General features: G+C 41.6%; 1 protein-coding gene across 4 annotated transcripts in view; it reads left to right on the forward strand.

The window, feature by feature from the left end:
- The window catches only part of ECD (ecdysoneless cell cycle regulator), a 17,954-nt gene extending 1,214 nt beyond the window's left edge, over window positions 1–16,740 (forward strand). For 3 of the 4 annotated variants that reach the window (XM_030570719.1, XM_030570720.1, XM_030570718.1), the window contains 12 exons: window positions 1,252–1,369; window positions 2,873–2,960; window positions 5,374–5,552; window positions 6,327–6,519; window positions 7,209–7,337; window positions 8,591–8,716; window positions 10,801–10,886; window positions 10,978–11,084; window positions 11,534–11,717; window positions 13,252–13,319; window positions 13,401–13,618; window positions 15,363–16,740. In XM_030570719.1, coding sequence (XP_030426579.1) covers window positions 1,252–1,369; window positions 2,873–2,960; window positions 5,374–5,552; window positions 6,327–6,519; window positions 7,209–7,337; window positions 8,591–8,716; window positions 10,801–10,886; window positions 10,978–11,084; window positions 11,534–11,717; window positions 13,252–13,319; window positions 13,401–13,618; window positions 15,363–15,605 — 1,739 coding nt within the window. In that variant the 3' untranslated portion in view covers window positions 15,606–16,740. The remainder of the gene's footprint in view (window positions 1–1,251; window positions 1,370–2,872; window positions 2,961–5,373; window positions 5,553–6,326; window positions 6,520–7,208; window positions 7,338–8,590; window positions 8,717–10,800; window positions 10,887–10,977; window positions 11,085–11,533; window positions 11,718–13,251; window positions 13,320–13,400; window positions 13,619–15,362) is intronic. The other variant, XM_030570721.1, reaches the window with a different exon arrangement.
- Window positions 16,741–16,743: the final 3 nt, after the last annotated feature.

Consider the following 16,743-nt stretch of genomic DNA (forward strand, 5'->3'; position numbering starts at 1 on the left):
GGCCCAAGAGGAGGAGAAACTGAAACTGTTATGAGTTAGTTCACTGAAAACTCAGTTTTTTTATAGTATTGTTAGTATTGTTCCTTAAGTGGAAAGTTGCAAATCATTCTCCATATTTTGCTGTATTGGTACTGCAGTTATCACTAAGGTTGCCTACTGTTTATCTTGCTTTCTTTCTGTTTGATATTGCTGTTAACATCACTACTAGCACAAAACATTCAGCATTTCAACTACTGAGTCATGTTCTGTCCCATTTCTCTCCACCCCCAGTTATACTACATAGTGCAGCATTTTTCAAATTGGGGTCCCCAAGGGTAGTCTGGGGGGCCACGGACCCTGCTGATCAACTTCTCCCCCTCCCTCTATTTCCTGGAGCCTATTGAATCCAACTTAGGAGATTTTAGGTGCTAAAAGTTCAGTGGACCTAAAACAAGTTCCCTGGGTCTGTGCTGCTCCTGGAAGTGGCCAGCACATCCCTGCAATCCTGACGGGGGTCTCTGCATGCCGCCCCCATCCCAAGCACCAACTCCGCAGCTCCCATTGGCTGGAAACTGTGGCCAATGGGAGCTGTGGGGGAGGTGCTTGTGGGCAGGGTCAGCGCTTGGAGACGCCTTTGGCTGCCCCACCTAGGAACCGCTGCCAGAGAGATGTGTTCTGGTTGCTTTCAGGAGATGCCCGAGGTAAGCGCTGCCTGACCAGAGTCTGCAACCCTCACCCCCTCCCATACCCTAGCCCAAAGCCCACACCCAGCCTCCTTCCCGGAGCCCGCACCACCTCCTATACCCAAACTCCCACCCAGAGCCTGCACCCCGCATCTCCTGCTGCCCCAGCCTGGTGAAACTGAGTAAGGGTAGGGGGGAGAGCAAGCGATGGAGGGAGCGGCGGAGGGCCTGGGGGGAAGAGGTAGAATCGGGGCAGAGCCTGGGGCTGAGCAGGGTGGGAGGAGCTTTGGGGTCCCTGAAAAATTATAAATCAAAATGGGAGTCCTCGGCTTGCTAAAGTTTGAGAACCACTGACGTAGTAAATAGATTGAAACAAAGAGGAGTCCGGTGGCATCTTAAATACTAACAGATTTATTCGGGCATTAGTCTTTAGGGTGCCACGGGACTCCTTATTGTTTTTGTGGATACAGACTAACATGGCTACCCCTCTGATACATAGTGAATAGATTGACTGTATTTTGCAGACCATTAATAGAAATCATACTGCTTAACTTCTTTCTTGAATTCTTTTTTTAATCCCTCCTCCCAGGAGATATCCCTGCACATATTGGTGGTGTGACTAAATTTGGGGATAATATTGAAGATGAATGGTTTATTGTGTACCTCATACAGCAAATAACAAAGAAGTTTCCAGAATTAGTAGCAAGGTACCTCTAACACATTTTCAGCGTTTTGTGAAACTGTAAATTAAAGACTTTTAAGCTCCTTCAGTGACAGCTATTGCTGTACTCTAAACCTCACCAGGATAATATTAGATTGCCTTTTCAAAAACACTTTTCTGTTGTCAAGATGGGGAAAACAAAAGACAAATAACTTTTCCTTCTAAAACAGCTTGAAAGTGTTAACTGGAGTCTTACCGTTTACTTTAGTACATGTAGGCTAGATCCCAGGTCTACGCTTAAAACGCTGCATCGGCGCAGCTGCAGTGCTTAAGTGAAGATGCTCCTGTGCTGATGGGAGAGCTTTTCCTGTTGGCATAGTTAGTTACTGCCTCGAGAAGGTGGATTATGTCAATGGGAGAAACTCTCTCATCAACATAACACTGTCTACATGAGGTGTTAGATCAATATAACTACATCACTCGGGTGTGGATTTTTTACACCCTGGAGCAACATACTTATACCGATATAGGTCTGTAGTGTAGACCTGGCCCCAGTGTTCATGTCAGACATCTGAGTTTGTGATGTATTTATTGAAAATAGAATTCACTGTATTTGCTTTGTACTAATGGTTTCTTGTCATATAGGAGAAAGTAAGGGAAAAGAGATTAGCAGTTGAGTTGCCCACTGTTTGTATGTTCAGAAAAGTACACAAGTAATTTGTCTCTTTTGCTGGTCTTTCTATAGACTGTTCATTGAGGGCCCAATTCAGCAAAGTGTGTAATCATGTGCTTAATTTTAAGCACATGCATAGTCCCTTTCAACTTAGTTAAGCATGTGCTTAAGTGCTTTGGTGTACCAGGGCCTGAGAGAGAATATTAATCTCTGTAGTTTGAATTTTAGGATTATTATATAACAATATCTTCTTAATTTTAAATTTTACTCTCCTCTAGGATAGATGAAATAAAAGTGCCTTTTAGGGTGACCAGAATACAATATGGTTGGTGCTTGACATTGCAGCATCTGTGTGTAGAAATAATATTCCCCCAGTCTTGTTCTTAATTGTGTTTCTGTATAAACTGTTCTTGAGCATATTGCATGTTTCCAATGTTTTCCTAATACATGGCTCAAAGAAATGAGTCCTATTCTTGTTCATAATACAAATGTGACTAAAAGTTTTGCAGACCTCTTAACTTACTATCAGTGAAAGAACTCCTTCAAGTGGAGGAAACATTAGGTAACTTCCATATAGGAACGTGCAAAAAAAAAAAAAAAATCCTGGAAACCCTATTTAAGGCTGCTACCAAGAAAAAGGGGAAAAGCCTCTCCTAAAAGGAGCAGGTAGCTGAAACCTTTAACCATGTAATTGTATGTTTCTGTCTTGTTTTAGAGGATTAAGAGGGGGAAAAAAATCTTTAACAATGAATGTGGGTTTTTTGTTTTTTTTTTTAAGTGATGAAGCCCCCTTTCACTGAAACAATAACTAATAATTATTTGTCATTGTGCTATACAGGGCTTTGTTTAATATGACACTGATTTCTATTTGGTTAGGGTTGATGACAATGATGGTGAGTTCCTGCTGATAGAAGCAGCTGACTTCCTCCCAAAGTGGTTAACACCTGAAAATAGTGCCAATCGGGTAGGTGAAACTGTCATGCAAGTGGGCAGGTGACTCGATGTATTGAGTTCATTGTAGTATTTTTTTTACCCGTGCAGACTTAAAATCAAATCCCATTTAAGCTACAAATGAAATTAGTTGACCCGTCTTATTCTCCTACCTCCCGTTGTACCAATTATTTTAGACCAGTAAAAACCAGCAGGATCTTATTAAAGGGGACAAGACAAAGATGCCACATTTATTATGATAACAATTTATGACTAATAACTAATATCTTAATTCTTATACACACACATTATACCTATTACCTATACACACACACACACACATTCACATTATACCTAATACCTATACATACACACGTTCACACGCACACACCCACATTCATCAGGTGTTCTGCAGCTGCTGCATAGTTACCAGTCCTGAAGATAGCTTAAGTTTATGGCTTGATTTTGCAGCTTGGGTTCGTAGCTTGTGGCAGCTAACTGGCCAGGAAAGCTGGGCACAAGGCTGAGCTGGATCTCTGTTGGGCAGGCACCAATGTCCTTCCATGTTGGCAGTAGAATGTTACCCAGAGTCTCTCATCTCACCCTTCTTTTTTTTATAGACTTTTAGTTTGGATTCAAAGTCTATAGGTCTTGCTGTGTCACGCTGCCTCTGGGTTTAGATTGATCACCCATCAATTGCAGGCATGACTTTCAGCCTTGGACCTGGCTTTGATCTTCCTTCTGTTGTTCTGTTGTCCTTTTCTTTTTAGGGTGGATGCTTCTTACTTTGTTTAGGGCTGTTGTCTAGGTCTTCAGCCGTAGGTATTTGAACTTTATCTCATCAGGACAGGCTGGGGCTGGAGGTTGATTCCATCATTCATACATACCTCATTTACACATCTAAACTAAACTAATAAGATTACAGCAGGGTTTGCAAAAATGAAGGTTGGAGGAAGCTTTTACAAAATGGAGTGAGTGTTTTAAAATGGGATTTGAATTACAATATGGAAGAGAAGTTACAGTGTAGGCAAGTGTAGTGAATGGTGAACAGAAGTTACATTAATAAAGTGAACAATTGAAAACAATTTCATTTATCAGTTCTACACTCCATCGCAAATCCACACTTGGCACATTGTTTATAAAGGCATCTCTGGACTGAAAGAGAGTCTTGTGATCAGCTGCTTGATCTTTTTGACCACAGTCTAGCCTTCTTCTGTTCTGTTTTTTAATAACTATGGTTACCACGAAAAATTACTACAGGCTTAGCAGTTGAACACATCCAGTGCAGTTGAACATATGTGTTCTAACATCCCATTCATTTGAATGATGTTCTGTTGGAAACTGCTGTAGGATGTTTGTGAATTCTGATAGTTATGACGTAATTGATTTACACTTGGTGTATCAGAAGGTGCAAATAAGAAGAAAGCCAGATTCATAACCTATACATGTCATAAAAATTTGTTAGTAAGAAATATTCTCTAGTAGTTAAACAAGTGTGATTACCCAGCATACTTTTTCCTCACAAAATGGTTTGCACGCACAGATCATGCTTAAAATTTCTGTTTTACCTTTAAAGTTACCTGAACTTCTGGGTACATAATACCAATATTACATAAAACAGTATAAATACTGATGTAGCCTGTGTGTGGCATTACTGATATTATATAATCAGTAAATATAAGTGAGTGTCTTGGCAGCAATTAGTTTAAATGACAGGATGGAATGATACTTATTGGCAGGACTGTTTCTTCTCCTGAATGCTCTTTATTTGGAAAAAAACAAAACAAAACCACCCCACAAACAAAAAAAACCATACAACCTTCTCTGGATATGTAGAGCTATTTTAGCTTCTTTACAAGGAAATCAAAAGTGCTTCGCAGATATTCAGCAAGGAGAGAGACGTGTTCTCTGTTCATCAGATGGGGAAACTGAGACACAGAGCAATTACACAGCTGGGCAGTATCAGTACTGAGATTTGATCCTAAGCCCTCTCTGCCTCCTTTCTCTAAGTGAGGAGACCTCTGATAGAAGACCATTGTGCTGTTAAAGAAACTGAAATAAATTAAAAATTCATTTGACTGGACCTGTTGCCGTCAGAATTGTTCTGTATCAATGACTGAGTCACTGTGCCCTATGAGGCTCTCTGAATAATTACCCCCTTTCCTCAACTTCTGCTTCCTGCTCAGTTCTCTTCTCATGCTCCTCTAATTTCCAGTGTGTTCTCTGTAGTTTGGATGAATGCAAAAAAGTCCATCTAATAGATAAATTCATTAATGTGCATATGAATATGGATGTTCCTTCTGATGTGCCATTTTGATCCTCTCTAACCGTCCTTTCTCATGGAGATTGTTTTTGCAACTGTATAAATTCACCAGTCATTCATTAATTTAAGACCAGTATGGAACACTAGCAAAATTTTGCCTAATGAACATGTTACATTTTCTCAGGTTTTTTTCCACCAAGGAGAATTGTGCATCATCCCAAAGCCAAAGACTCCTGGAGAAGAGCCTTGGCTACCTGCCACCAGTCCAACAATCCTGAAGGCGTTAATGCTATTGTCTGCACATCCAGATGACTTCCTGGCCACAAAATCTATTAGAGCAGCAGTATATAAACGCATCAGTGGGTATGTGGATTATTTTTTCTGATATTCTTTACCAGAATGTTCTGATACTGAGCTGTCTAAGGAACTTACCTCCCGTATCTGAGTATCCATGATATCTAAACCATTTTCCTGTTAACTATGATGCGATTACTCCTATCCTGACAAATGTGTGCTAATTTCTTTGGCATTCTTATGATGGGGACCCTAACAACGCTAGCCTGTACACTATATTCTGATCTCAGCATTGACACCTCAGTGGGTCAGGGCTAAATGCCAGTCTTTTACAAAAGGACAGCATTTCTTCATTCATGACTTCGAGGAAGGCTGACAGCAATTTGGGCCTTTCCATAAAAGTGTGTGTCTGGGCTCTCAGCTGGGAGACAGAAGTAGAATGTCCTTCAGACCATCAGCTTGCATTCAGGAATAGTCAGCAAGGATCACTGGATTGGTGGTAGAAATTTCTTCACAGAAGCTGAGCAAATGACTGTAATTTGACTCCTCTGCTTATTACCAAGAAGCTATACAGCTAGCCTGTTAGGCTAGTTCAAAATGATGCATTTCCCAAAAACGGGGGGTGGGGAGTGGGATTTCATTGATCTTTGCAAAAAAAGCTTGACTATGCAAGTCTCTTGTAGAAACATTGCAGAAACATTATTCACTAATATTCTAATTTGATTTCAGAGTATTTGAATAGTCTGGCATAATGTACATTCTGATATTAAATGAAAGAGGAAACAGACTTATATTAACTGGCTGGTCATGTCTTCAGTATTTTTTTTATTTTGTCTACCACAGATATCCTGAGAAAGTCCGGGCCTCCTTTCACCAAGCCCACTGTTACCTTCCAGCAGGCATTGTGGTAGTGTTGAAGCATCGCCCTGCACTGGTAGCTGCAGCAGTCCAGGCCTTTTATCTGCGAGATTCCATTGATTTACAAGCATGTCGCCCTTTCAAAACTTTCTTGCCCAACACACGTGTAATGACTTCAGTAAGTCTGCCTGTAACTTTTTGCCATTCTGCTGACTGCTTGATTGATGGATGTACTGTTTGTTCTGTAGTCATGTTAGGAAATGTGTGGCTTTCAATTTTAAAACAATATGTTTGCTAATTAATTTTTCTTGAGGGCAGTCATGAATTATTGTTTGCCTTAGGAATGTTGTGTCTTACCACTATATAGTCAAACAATAATGGGAACTAGATGATTAGAAACTCCAAAAAGTTTTGTGCCACTCTTCCCCAAAACAACCCTAAAATTAGAAAAAGTCTGCATTCCTTTTATCTATGCTTTCTTTCTCCTGCCCCAATAACTAGGGGAAACTCCTTTTTCAAACCTTACTGTGCAGGGTGGATGGAACTTTGCCACTCTTTTTCTTCCTTCCATTGCTCCCAACCCAATTCTTCACCAGAGTGAGGCCTCTCAGCAGCCACCTGCTGACTTTATTTATATAATAAGGCCTCACTGAAGTCATCCAGCTCCCAGAAGGAGGATATTGGAATTGTGACATAAAAATGGGGGGCAAATCACCAATCTTTAAGTAACATTGTAAGTGTTACTTTTAACAACTGCAGGTGTAAAATAAAATTCAGACAAAAGTATGGCTTTTTATTTAAGTTTGTATCTCTTCTAGAAAATCATGCTACAATATGTATATATATTTTTAATTTTGATATTTACAGGTCACATTCACTAAATGTTTATATGCACAACTAATGCAGCAGAAGTTTGTTCCAGACAGACGCAGTGGATATACATTGCCTTCCCCTGTTCACCATCAATACAAAGCACATGAGCTAGGCATGAAACTGGTAATGTCTTTTTTACATGTCTCCGACACTTAAGTTTTGTTTTTGTTTTTCCCTCTAGTTTTGTTTTGGGGGTGGTTGAATCATTAGGTGTGCCTCTTTATTTTCCCCTGGTTTGCTTACAGAGGGAACTTGGAGCCAAAAAGCAACTTACATCCCCAAAAGGATGCTGTATCAGACATCTGTAGAGGACTGTTTTTACAGATTGGGAATGAGTATTTCCTCCAAGTACTTTCCCTTTAAGCAAATCCATTCCTTTGTCTCAAACTTTACTCTCTCCCCATCCCAATCTAGTTCCCAGCTATGCTTCTTCAAAGTCTTTAAAGAGAGAATCTTCCACTCCTCTTGCAGGAGTCTTGTCTGTCCTAGAAAAATAGGAACCCATAACTGATTACTAGTGCATCTCCTCCACTGGAAGTTGTACCAGAAAGATCCAGATATTCTTACCACCATGTTGTCTTCGTTGAAAAACTAGCTCTTATTCTAGGAAAATGGAAATGAGACCTTCACAAATATGAAAGATCTCCTTTGTCCTTGCAGCCCAGAAGAAATAGATGGGCCTCCTCTTGAAGCCTGTCAACACATCTTAATCATTTGTTAGGATTGCTGCTGAGTGTCATAGGCAGGGATCCTACTTTTCCATGATAAAAAACCCAAAATGCTCTGACTAAAACAAATCCCATAAAAATCTTTTTCTGTGATTGAAATGAATTCTTGAACTTTAGTTTCTCTAGCCACAATATATATAGATATCAGTTGAACACAATGCTTTATTGATATGTTTACAGTTTTTAAAGTGACAGCCAAAGACCTGCCACCCAGGGCTGACAGTCCAAATCCTACCTATTCTCCTGATTATCTGAATTTTTGATTATCCAATCTGGCCCCAGTCCCAATTAGATCAGATAATCGGGGTTCCACTATATATATATATATATAGTTTCCCACAAAATGTAAAGAACTAAAGATTCTCTGGTTAAGAACAAACAAACAAAAAAAACCCCACTTTTTTCCCTGCAGCAAATGGATTTCTAGGATCCCTGGTCATGGGCCACCCCCCTGCTGTTCTGGAAGTTGAGAACTCTGCCTCTGCAGTACTCCGAGGCCATCATGTCCCAGGGAGCAGGCATCAAATCATTTATCTTGTGACAATGTCAGGAGCTTGCTGCTACTGAGTTCTCTGTGCAGTCATTTGAAGTGAACTTCAAGAAATGTGTCATATTTAAGAACCTGTGTTTCCTGCATCTCTTATATAGGCTCATGGCTTTGAAATATTATGCTCCAAGTGCAATACAGTTTCTCCTGATTCCGAAAGGCAAGTATTAAACACCCCGTTTTGGGCTGGTTTCCTCAACAGCTTGAAGACAAATAATTATTTCAAGGTAAGGAACTGTCTCTGTCTCTGTCTCTTTTTGTATAACTCAGGAAAAACAAAACCAGCTTTCAAATTTCAGTCAGCATTTACAGCAGATTTTAGGTAGCAGCTGAGGGACATAATTCCTCTCATCATGAAAGATAAGCTCATGTCATGGGAGAGACCACTCCTAAATTCTGTATACAGTTGTTTTCATTCCCTTCCTCCACCCCACCAAATAGTTTAAAATAAAATGTCTTTACAAATGAAAAGACATTGTAGGATTTGGGATGAGCTCCTACCTACCATGAATGAGAGGATAGACTTGAAGGAGGCCAAAATTACAAGTGCTGTTACATGCAAGTGCTTTTATTTGTATATATTGAAAACAATAATATGATATAGTAAATGTATAGAGAATATAGTTTTGTAATGATTTTGTTTCACAAATAAAATATACTTAAATTCCACACTTGGAATTTAACATCATGCACATTGATCCCTCTGGTCTCCTGCAGCTGATGATTTAAAAAAAAACAGAAAAAAAAAACCCCAAAGTCTCTTAATTCTGACCTGTCATTCCTTGGCTTATAGTTTAAGTTGACACGTCCTAACCTTTTTAGTATGTTTGCAAAATATTATTAAATGCAAAAGAAGTACACTCTTGCAACACCACACTTACAAATGTAAATGTGCAAACATCAGGAAATTCATCTGTGGTTCTCACAGCAGCTGTAACCCTGCCTCTTTTTTGTTATATATTAATATATTCAGTGTGATTGCTGCTGTGGGAACCATAACTTTGCATTTCCTTTTTCTTTGTGTGTAAGATCAACTATATTGCTGCATAGCACTTTTTTGGCATGTTTTCTTTTTAATTCATGTGCTGCTATTAGCAAAATGTATGCCCATTTTCTGCCCTCTACTTTGTGTGTAAATGGGGAAAGTAGTATAATTTACATCATTGTTGCTAGAGAGACTGGGTGCATGAGGTAATATCTGTGTAATCTCAAAAACTTGCCTCTTTCACCACTAGAAGTTGGTCCAATAATAGATTTACCTCACCTGCCTTGTCTCCTTAATATTCTAGGACCAACACTGCTACAATAACACTACAAACCACCATTGTTACGGTCACTGCTTAATTGCTCCTGTTTACTCCAGGCTGCACTAAGTAGGATTTGTTCCTAAAGAGCCAATGTATGCAAACCAATAATTAGGGCCCTACCAAATTCATGGCCCATTTTGGTCACTTTCACTGTTACAGGATTTTTAAAATAATAAATTTCACAATTTCAGCTATTTACATCTGAAATTTCACAGTGTTGTAATTGTAGGGGTCCTGACCCATAAAGAAGGGTTTTTTGGGGGAGGTTGGGGAGACTACAAGGTTATTGTGGGGGTTTGCAATACTGCTACCCTGATTTCTGCGCTGCTGGTGGTGGCAGCACTGCCTTCAGAGCTGAGCAGCTGGAGAGCAGTGGCTGCTGGCTAGGAGCCCAGCTCTGAAGGCAGAGCAGCCGCCAGCAGCAGTGCAGAAGTAAGGATGGTATGGTATGATATTGCTACCATTCTGCACTGCTGCTTACAGAGCTGGTCCCTCAGTCAGCAGCTGCCACTCTTTGTCCACCCAGTTCTGAAGGAAGCAGCGCCGAAGTAAGGATGGCATGGTATTGCATTGCTACCCTTACTTCACCAGCAGCAGGGTATGGGAACTGCTTTCAGAGCTGGGTGCCTGCTTACAGCCACCAGTCTCCAGCCCCCCAGCTCTGAAGGCAGTGCAGAAGTAATGGTAGCAATACTGCAGTCCCCCTGAAAATAACCTTGTGATCCCCCCTGCAACTCCCTTTTGGATCAGGACCCCCCAGTTTGAGAAATGCTGGTCTCTGTACAGTATAGGGTAAAAGCACACAAAAGACCAGATTCCACGGTCCGTAACACATTTTTCATGGCCAATGAATTGGGTAAGACCCTACCAATAACTAAGCAAGGAAACTGCATTGTGATATTCACCCTCATTTCACTACTAGTGGCAGTTCCTCTGGACACTGCTATGAAAAGGAAGTTGAGGGAGGATTTGATACACTAGTGTTGGTGACCTGTTTTAAATAGGGAGAACTGGAAGGGTCTGCTAACTACCTGGACCAGCTGCATATGGCAGAGAATTACTTTCAGCAGTCTGTTATCAAGCCTGAAAGGTAAGAGTTACTGTAAACTGATATTGTTAATGTCTGTATGTTCAATTAGATTTCATGGGATTTTACAGATGTGGGGGATTTTTTCGTTTAGCTCTGTTGCTATGAGTCCAGGTGAAGAAATCTTGACCTTGCTACAGATGTCGTCCTTTAATTTGGATGAACTTGAAAAAGAAGCTGCCAGTCTTCCCCCTGAGGATGGTGAGTGAAGGTGGTGTCATGGGAAATTAGGCACTGCTCTTTATATTTATATAACAAATGGATATAGAAGTTCAGTCTCCATGTATATTCAATTTCAGCCTTTGTGCTGAGACTGCCACAAGCTTTTTTGTGATCTTGCTAGTGGAGAAAACTCTACTACTTTGGACAACCAGTTTTTCTGTAAGCCACCAAATATGAGTTGGTCTGTTGGCCCAGTGATAAAATGATGTCAGAGGTATTTGTCAAGTGACCTCTTCCACCAACTCCTTTTATAGCTTTTCTCATTATCAGACATTTCAGTATTTCCATATAAAGTATTTGTGATTTACAATAAGTAGACATTGTGTTAACATTCATCTTGCTGATTAATATTTCCTCCATTTTAAGGTGACAGTATTCCAAATGTGATCTTGTAGGTTGACAAATATGTTCCCTTTCTGTTATTTCAGATGATGGTTGGTTGGAGATCTCTCCAGATGATCTGGATCAGATTCTGAGTGAGGCCTCAGGTAGAAATGAGTCAATTCCTCCCTCAAATGAGGAAGATCAGAAATATGATTTGGCAGAGGTCACTGAAAGCATGAAGGCTTTTATATCTAAAGTCTCAACACATGAAGGAGCAGAAACTCCATGGTATTTGTTTAAATATCTGGCATGATGTATGTAGTGCATTGCTCTTTTATGTTGTAATCCTATTAGTAATGCTGCAATTCTGGTAAGGATTCAGCTTTTCAAGCCAGCATAGCTAAGCTTGAGTGATTTGTTAATGTCACTAGAACCCTGAAACCGAATTACATTCTTAGTTTATATACACATCTATAACATGTTGAGCTGGTACCAGTAAAAATATCTGAACACTGTCTTATTTTCCAAAATTCTCACTTCAGTTTTATGTTTGAATCCTTTTTCTTAACTTAGGGTTCCTTGTGCCCATCACCATAGTGTGTGAACAACATTGGAGCTCTTTGGATTGTATACATCTGAGGATGGTTATCTTATTGTGTATTGTGAATTTTTCTGACCACAGAGAATTACTAAAAATGTCCCTAATCAGGCTGCACGTAGACAAAATTATAACTTATGGCTATGTTGGGAGCACCAGACCTCTTAAGATGAAGACCATATATTAGCATAATATCTTAGAATTCATAAAGATAAACATTCCAAGTAAGCAGTACAGAACAGCAGTGTGGTATCAGTGTGTAACACCTACTTTCTTATGTCTAACAAAAATAAGGAAGTGCTGCGCATTCTGAAACAGCCCAAAGAGTGAAAAAAATCCTTACTGTAGGTGTGTCAGTATTTTCTCACTTGCTTATTTGACAGTAACACAGCTGCTAAGTTTCTTGTTACACTGAGCAAGATATTCAGCGTAAACGTTAACAGCCACCTCTTACTTACAAGTAAGTATAAGGTGCAGTGGTGGTTTTGTTTCAGCATTATAGATGTTGAGAATGTGTAGCAAGTCCTTACTTTTAAGAGCTTGAGAGTTGGCTATTTTGAGTGGGCTGTTGTGATTTTTTTAAATAGCTACATTAATACTAAGACTAGAAGCATAATTCTACATATGAACATCTGTTAACAGATTTAGAGCCTCATCAGTCCCCACTCCCCTTATTTTTACCCACTTTAAAGTGTAAGAACTTGATTTTGATCATGTATGCAGATGTCTCACGCATTCAGAGAAGCTGATTTATTTTTTTCTAAGAGTCTCTCTCAAACAGTATTCTGATCTCGTATTTGGGTAAATCAAGCCCATGGGTGTTTTCCTCAGGCAGGTCTTCAAAGTCCCAGACATTCTCTTGAAGGTTGTGCATAGCATATCATGCCTTCCCTTCTCCCCAGAAGAATACTGATCATGTCTTCCTTGGGTTGTTGAGCACACAATTCAGCCAGAAGGGAGCAATGTGAGACTCTCACTATCCTCCTCACTCCATGTCAGCTTTTCCCATGTGCACGACTTTCCATGTCACTCTCACCACCTGCTGTCCTAGGGCTAAGCCCTTGAGCATGGCAGCGTATTGCACTGCCACTAGATCACCAGGCCAACATCCCAAACTTTTCACTCCTAATTCTGCCATGGTTGATGCCAGATGTTCTTGCCCAAGGATACCACACCAGATGTACAAGAGAATGGATTTATGGAGTAATTGTTCTTAAATTTCAGGTCACCTGCTGAGGCCTGTGTCACCTTTGATGTTGACTCTTTTACAGATGCTTTAGACAGAATATTAGGTGAGATCTAGTTTCTTTATTAACATGCTGCTCTGTTTCCTGGCCATCCATATACATTGCATTGATTTGATTTGTATATAGGCGCAGACTCAGAAGAGCTGGACTCAGATGATCTGGATGAGGAGGAGCAGTTTGAGTTCTTGGACAGCGATGAAGACATGGATTCTGAAGCCCATGGTGAAGAGGAAAAGGCACTGCCAAACAAAATGATAGGAAGTCTAAGATCATACATGAATGACATGGACTGCGAACTGACGCACACCAATGTTGGTAAAAGCTTCATCACCCCAAGGAAAGTGGTATGTATGCTTTGGGCTTTTGTAATATATCTCCTTCCATGAAAGAGGAGGTTGGGAGTAGAATAATAATCTAAGCATACCTAGCTGATGCACATGCTCAGAGATCAGGAACTCTTTCCAAAGAAATATCCTATGTGCAAACAATGTGTGCTGTAGCTATATCACTAAACTGATTCCGTATATAAAAAAGGTAAACTTTTGGCTTCCACAGTAGCTTCAAATCCTGGCTTCATTTCTCCATATCCTTCTCTTGGAACTTCTTTTGCATGATGATTCTGATAGTGAGAGTGTTTGATTCTCTGGTCCCCAACGTGGTGCCCGCAGGTGCCATGGTGCCTACCGGGGCATTTATGTGCGCCCGCCTAATGCCCAGCAGGGGAGAGAAGCCGCGGCCCCGCACCTGCTGGGGACAGAATTCCGGGGCTACAGGCTGTGGGCACAGGTGTTGTCAGTCCATGGCAGGCGCAGGGCAGTGGCTTAAGCTGGAGAGAAGCCACGGCCCCGTGCCTTCCGGGGACAGAGAACTCCGGGGCTGCTTGGGGCGACAAAAAGTCGGGAGCTGGCTCTGGCCAGAGCCCTGCCTCTGGAGAGCCAGAGTATCATCCCCTGGAGCCAAGCCCAGGCTGCAGCGGCAAGAGGGGCTCCTGGAGTGTGTGAGGAGCCGGGGAGGGAGGGAAGCGAGGTCCAGGAGGCAGGAGGGGTCCTGCTGCCGCCAGCACTACCGCCACTGCTAATGCTTTGAGTCTCCCCAGGGCGGCGCGGCTTTCACTGCCCAAGTGGGCTATGCAGGGCACCACCGGACTGGACAGGGGTTGCGGATCCCGGCTCGCGTGCTGATGGGGCGAGTGACTGGGCAGCCCGAGCTGCCAGGGAGTTGCCCCCTCCTGCCCTTGGACCCAGCCCGCCACGCACCTCCCCTGCTTCAGCCCCGCACTGCTTGTCCCCGGCCCCCACCGCGCCAGGGGCAGGGAGAGGCAGAGCCCGGCTCTGAGCGGGGCAGCGGGGGATACTGCTGCACCGGGGAACTCCCGCGGCTCGAGCACCAGGGGGTCAGTGTCCCTCCTCTTGGCTCTGCCTGCACAGGGCTGGGGAAGCAGCTGTCAGCGCCTGCCCCTGCCCCTCTCAGCTCTTGCACCCCCCAGTCCCGCTCACAGCCTCTTCACTTGTACCTCCCCCCATCGCTCCTTCGCCAAACCCTTTCCCCTTGTACCCTCCTTTCACCTGCACCTCTCCCTTTGTACCCTCCCCTAGCTCTCTCCTCCTGCACCACCCCCTTCCCCTGCACCTCTTCTCCCACAACCTTCCTGATACCCCCTCTCCTCCTCCACCCTCCTCTGTGAGTACATCACACCCTGCTTCTCTGCCAGTGTAGAGCCCCCAAGCACCCCCACACCTCTGCCTGAACCCTCTTTACTAATCCCCATCCCTTTCCGGATACAAGGTTTGAGGGTTAGTCCTTATGCCTTCCATGTGCATTTGGGTGCGGGTGGGACATACTGGACTTTAACTTGGCTTCTAAACTATCTGCTTAACTCACTTGTTGTGGGGGGTTTTTCTCCCCTGCCTTGATTGTGAAGAGGAATTCTGGTAGTTTCATAGATCAGTCTGTGCCTTCCCTGCTGTCTTAGTCAGGAGCTTCTACCACTATGGTTGCTTATCACCCTGTACCACCAGTGATTGTCATAAAGAACCTACATGTAATCAAATATTTGTCTTTAAAATTTACTCTCTCTATGTGCTACAGGCTAGTTCTGCTAAAGAACCTCTGTCTCGAGATGCTGACTGCGCCTTAGGAGATGATTCTGATGCAGGAGATACTGATTTGACACCTGTGGATGTAGATCTGAACCTAGTGACTAACCTGCTGGAATCATATAGTGCTCAAGCTGGACTTGCAGGGCCTGCTTCTAACATCCTACAGAGTATGGGGGTGCATTTACCTGAAAATTCAGACCATAGATGCATTAATAGCAGAGCAAAGGATTAATCTGTTATCCTGGTTCAGAGGACAGTTTGTGCTTCTACTCCCATCCTGCAGAGTAGCAGTGGTATAGCAGACACTGTGAATGGTTTCAGTACTAAACACTTCAATACATTTTACATGGCTTTAGATGTGTGTACAAAATACTTACCTGATTGTCTGATCTGTTAAATGCAAAAAGTTGCCTTGGGAATAAAACAGTTTTCTCTTGTTCAAATATATTTTAGAAAAATTGTGAAGATTGTTCTGATTTGAATGAAAATTTCCTATGTCTATTATAAAAGCTGTGTATCCAATATAAAGGTCATCTAGGTGATACTGGCACCCTGGGAAGATTCCAGCTCTTGCTTTCTGTTTCTTTGGCACTCACAATTTTTTTGGCCCTTTTAGCTGTTAATAAATGTTTTATTTTAGTGGCTAAAATGTGGATGAGATGCAGATCCTCTTGAAATGCTGCTATGTCAAGAAGGAGATACTAGATCACACACAAGCAGTAGTACCCTCTTCTGTCTTCTGCTTTTTGCTGTTGATATGCACAAACATCTGTCTGCCCAACAAGCACTCACTGACATACACAGGTTCTAAAGTACAATAGCTTCAGTGTAAGCAGTTTTGATGAGTAGTGAAAACTATACAGATTTCTTCAAATAATGGAGAATTGTAGATTTACCAGCCTGGGTATTTTAATTTTTCTATAAGCATTTTTCTAATTTATTTAAATAAAGATTTACAAAAGTACAACTTGGTTGCTGTAACTTCTTTTTTCCTTTGAAGTTGCACTTATTTTTCTCAGGGCAGTATTGGAAATCCTCAGAATAAAAAGCGTTTCTCAACACCGTTGTATTTGAAAGAAAGATTGTGACCAAACTTGGCTTTTGTTTATTTGAACTACCTACTACCTCAGGTGGCTGAAAAATGATTTTGTGCCAACAGTATCTGTATGTGGGCCCAATCTAAACAAGTCTGTCTTTCTTTAATAAAAGTTTAATTGGAAAACATTCAACATTTTGTTTCTATACTGAATTGAAAAGCTTAATGTTAAATCAGTTAAAGCTAGGTAGCAAAGCTTTTAAGTTACGCATATGAAGACTATTATATTCCTCTATATATTTATTTGAAATATAACTAAAAGGTTCCTCCTTCA

The sequence above is a fragment of the Gopherus evgoodei genome, chromosome 7 (assembly GCF_007399415.2).
Source record: "Gopherus evgoodei ecotype Sinaloan lineage chromosome 7, rGopEvg1_v1.p, whole genome shotgun sequence".
Lineage (NCBI taxonomy): Eukaryota > Metazoa > Chordata > Testudines > Testudinidae > Gopherus > Gopherus evgoodei.